We start from the raw sequence: 4538 nt of genomic DNA, 5'->3' as shown, positions 1-4538 counted from the left end.
TTTAATTTCCCTAAAACCAGGAGAATTTTCCTCCTCTCTTCGCAGGGAATGTTTCCTATTTGTTCCCATCCCCACAAAGTAATGACACAAGGCACTGCCTCAGTTCAACTAGGTTGTCCTTTATTAAGTCCAACTCCACATAACATACATCGCAATTCAATAAAGTTATTTGAAATAAGGTGATACTTGAAGTTTTCTAACTTGAGGCGACTGTGTACAATCGGGCAGAATGCTCCAGTAATGCACCTGGAATAGAACAGCAGAAAACCTATTAGAGCAGCGCCCCACAATTCCCACACTGGCTATCTCCTGAGCCAACAAACTGCCTTATGTAACGTCCATTCCATGAGGAGTTTTATTTGGGCTTTATTTCAGTCCAGGTCTTTCCGCTTAGACCATGATCAAGCTTCAATCAAATCTCATCCTTTAAAGAATTTGGTTTACTTAGACAAGTATTTCAGCTAGGGATCTGTGGAGAACAGATTTTTGACACAAAGGCATATCTATTTCATACATATTTTAGTGTCACTAAAGTAATATTTCCTTTGTGGCCATGTTTGGCAGGGGCAGGTGCTGCAAGTGAAGTGAGAGAATCTCTTACCAACAAGGTTTATGCTTTGTCCAGGCCCAGTTCCTCTGGAGTGGAGATTCCTAGTTCACTCAAAGTTGGTCTCAATTCCTGGATAACGTAGGGATAGATTTCCTTGTGTGGGCCTGCCTTGTCCTAAAAGGGAAAGAATGGTGTTAACCAGAGAGCAAGTCGTTGTGAAGTCCACCATATATAAGACATTTTCACAAAGTAGTCTGCGGCCTGAACCACCACTTGCAATACACAAAGCTACAAGCCTTGTCAAGCTTCTAAAACAAGGGATGGTTTGTAAAGCAGCCCACAGATCGCTTGCAAATCAGGAAACAGACTGGAATCATCATCCAGTCTGTACCTCCAGTCTTGCAGAGCGCTGTTGTTTGAAACAAGTGGATTCGGTAGCTAGCAGCAAAGTCCTCTGGGATTGTCCTTGCCAACTGGCTCAGCAGAGCACAGCTGCTGGCTTCTAAGACAATGAAAAGGACCTCTGCCTCCATCCCCACCCATTCCTACTTCCTGTTAAGGAGTTAAGCCAACCTGGGCTCAAGTTTCAAGGTGTTGGTTTATGTTGTTTTTCTAACCATGCAACTTCCTGAGTTGGTAATCCCAGCCAGCTCGCTATTTAGGACTGCATGAAAGCAGTAGTTACCTTTGCTGAGGTACATCTAGCAGCGCTTATTAAAAGGGGAAAAAAAAAAAAAAATAGTCCTTAAAGACTTTCCCACTAAGGTCAGCATCAGAAAATGAAAATGCAAAAGTTCAGAAGTGTGAGATTCTTACATATGCTGTTACCTTTACCTCCAAACCATTATTTCAAACTGCCAAGCATGGCAGTGAACCTACTGATTTTGTTAGAATAGTAGGTTTCCCTTCACGTCACTAACATTAAGCTAAGAGAAACTCCTGCTGCTGGGCTTTTGGTGATGCAGAGCAGCAGTCAGAGCCTAAGGCACCGTCCCACTCACCTTCACCACCTCCAGGATGCGGACTGCGCTGGCAAAGTCATTTAACCGTCTGCACGCCCTCAGAGCTGCATCAATGATTTTTGGTTCTGGAACCAAGTCATAACCCACGAGCGTGTTGACACCTGTGGATATAAGGGAACAGCAGGAGCAACGTGGCATCGACTCATCATGCTGTCAAAAGGAAGCCACTAAGTATTATTTTGCTCCACTTCGTGAAAGAACTATTAACACAGCAGCAATCAGCAGCAGCATCCAATTACAACTTTCATTGCTATTTTGAACCCCTCCACCCCCAGGGGTTTTCTTTTTCTCTCCTTCCCTCTCACTACTACAGCCATAGCCATGTCTTAAACAGGTTTTATGAAATCCCAGTGGGCCAAGTGAGCCGTGCAATCATTAAGAAATCCAAATGACTTTGTTCCAAGTGAAACGAAAGCAGTCATTCCTTTCCTCTCCTTTCAAAGGCAAGAGCCCAACTGGCTATCCGAGTCATGCAGCAACGAGCCCCATGGCTGTTATGCAAAGATTTTTACAAGCCCTAATTGAAGCAGTTTAATAGCAGCTGGCAACTCCACAGCAAGTAACGCATGAAGGCAACCAAACAAACGGTCTGCAGCACGTTATGGCCAAACCACACAGCCAAAGTCCAAAGAAAAATTAGTGTGGTCATGTGTTAAACAACCACTGAGCTCAGAAACCCTTTCCCCACAGCAAAAGATTTTCTCCCTTTCTCTAAAGATAGGAAGTTAAAAATCTGTATTCTGGGGCAAGAGAGCCAAAAAAAAATAAAAATAAGTTCCCCCTAGTCATAGTACTATCACAACGCAGGCTGCTCTTCCCTTTGGATTCAACGTACCTTTCCTTAGCTCCCAGGCATCGATGTCTGGCTTGTTGAAATACGTCACCCAGCGGGCATCAAACTCTTCATCTGACTCCTGTGACCCGTGGGAGTAACAGCGGGCATGCTGCACAGCTGGGTAGAAGTAGAAAGGAGGAAGCTTTGAACAAATATACAAAAAGAAGGGCATTCGAGCCTTGACCAAGAGACCACAAGCTGTAAAAATGTACACCTCGCTCACTACATTTCATTTGAGTCAGCACTCAGGGTGGATAAGCGTTGGATGAGGACAGCTTATTTATGGCAGCTGCTGGTTTTGTGGCAAAGCGTGTCCTAGTCTCTCTAAAGCACAGACTGCCAAAGTGCTCCCACAGCTTCAGTCAGAGCAGGGTGGGGGAAATGCAGAGAAAAGCAATTCTGTAAAACCAGCTTAAGACAGAAGCTTTCTGCTTCCATAAGACAAAGGAATTTTACCTCCTTCCAGAGCCAATCAAACCCACGGAACGTCATTGGTCTGTATAGCGAGATGAGCTAGGTTAATCAACTTTTCAATAGCATTCCTTTCAGAAATGAGTATGTACAGCCTATGAGTTCTGACGTTATCGAATTGAAATCAATCCCCTGACTTATTCTGGAGCAGCTCTCCGCTGCAGACAACTCCTGAAAGCACTCAGCAACTCACTTTGCAACCCTCATTGGTAACAAGCTGCAGCCTTTGGCTCCACCACAAGCTCTGAACTGAGGAAGGTTTGTGTTAAAGCTGTTTTAGGGAAACACACAGAACGGCCCAAGCACACCTACAGAAGTGCTTCCAGGGGAAGGGCTATTCCTTCCAGCAGGCTATTGAATCACAGAATCAAAGAATGGCCTGGGTTGGAAGGGACCTCCAGGATCGTAAACCCTGCTTTAATACCAGCCCAGGCTGCCCAGGGCCCCATCCAACCTGGCCTTGAACACCTCCAGGGATGGACGGGGCATCCACAGCCTCTCTGACAACCTGTTCCAGCACTTCACCACTCTCTCTGTAAAGAACTTCCCCTTGACATCCAACCTAAATCTTCCCTCCCTCAACTTCAAACCATTTCCCCATGTCCTGCAGTTATCAACCCTTTCATAGAGTTGACTCCCCTCCTGTTTGTAGCTCCCTTTAGGTACTGAAAGGCTGCACTGAGGTCACCCCACAGCCTTCTTTTCTCCAGGCTGAACAAGCCCAGCTCCCTCAGCCTGTCTTTGTAGGGGAGGTGCTGCAGTCCCCTGATCATCTTCATTTTGAAGAGTTCAACGAGAAAAAAAAGCACTGCTGTCTCTGTGTCTAAGATAAAACTTCCGGCTCTGAGGGCTGTGTGCACACCAACGTTGGTTTTTTTCCAAGCTAACCCTTTCATTTAAGGCACAGCCCAGCAGGCTCTGCTCTGCTCCACCATAGCGTCCCTGTGCCAATGTTTGCAGAGCAGCCAGGCTCAGGCATGACCTTGAGGGCCTCAGCAGCGCTGCTTGCTTTTTGTTCCCTTAACCCAGCATGAACTGCAGGCACTGCGCAGCTGAAGCTCTCTTTAAAAGGAAAGGAACCAAGGCCACGTGGCCTGCACCCCTTGCACAACCCACCGGCCTGGGCTGTGCTCCTCCTTCCCTACCACCGCTTTTCAGCCTCGAAGCTCACAGCAGCAGTAACCTACAGGAAGCACAACCGGATCGATGGGAAGCAGCACTGGGAGCTTCGCTAAGCACAAAACCCAAACAGATTTTCAACCAGACCTAAAGTTGAAGCCGCGATTCTGATTTATAACGTGATTAAAAGCGCTACATCCGCCTTAGCGGAGCAGGAACGGGGCAGACGCACACAGAACGCAGCTCTGACCTTCCCCAATGACAGCACGGCAGCAGCACGCTGTGCCCGCAGGGCTGCAGCAGGACGGGCCGGGCCGGGCCGCCAGCCCCAGGATAAACCCACCTCCACCCCACAGCACGACCCCGAGTGCCGCCATCCGATCCTGATCCTGAAAAATTTGACTTTTCCCCATTGAAAAAGCGATCCGCTTCAGGCTTAAGCGGCGAAGCAGCTCGCGCTGCCACGGAGAGCTCGGCTCCCCGTAGGGGCGCACAGCTCCCGTAATAACTTCGTATAGCATACATTATACGAAGTTATACG

General features: G+C 47.5%; 1 protein-coding gene across 1 annotated transcript; it reads right to left on the bottom strand.

The window, feature by feature from the left end:
* Positions 1 to 98: 98 nt before the first annotated feature.
* Positions 99 to 2594, bottom strand: LOC100545745 (cytochrome c oxidase subunit 5A, mitochondrial). The gene is made up of 4 exons (XM_010717179.1): positions 2408 to 2594; positions 1552 to 1673; positions 602 to 724; positions 99 to 246 (listed from the first exon to the last, which is right to left on the bottom strand). The coding sequence occupies exons 1-3, from the start codon at positions 2577 to 2579 to the stop codon at positions 611 to 613; spliced, it is 408 nt and encodes a 135-aa protein (XP_010715481.1). The 5' UTR covers positions 2580 to 2594; the 3' UTR covers positions 99 to 246; positions 602 to 610.
* Positions 2595 to 4538: the final 1944 nt, after the last annotated feature.

Source organism: Meleagris gallopavo, chromosome 12 (assembly GCF_000146605.3).
Source record: "Meleagris gallopavo isolate NT-WF06-2002-E0010 breed Aviagen turkey brand Nicholas breeding stock chromosome 12, Turkey_5.1, whole genome shotgun sequence".
NCBI lineage: Eukaryota > Metazoa > Chordata > Aves > Galliformes > Phasianidae > Meleagris > Meleagris gallopavo.
This window is presented reverse-complemented; position numbering and strand designations above follow the sequence as displayed.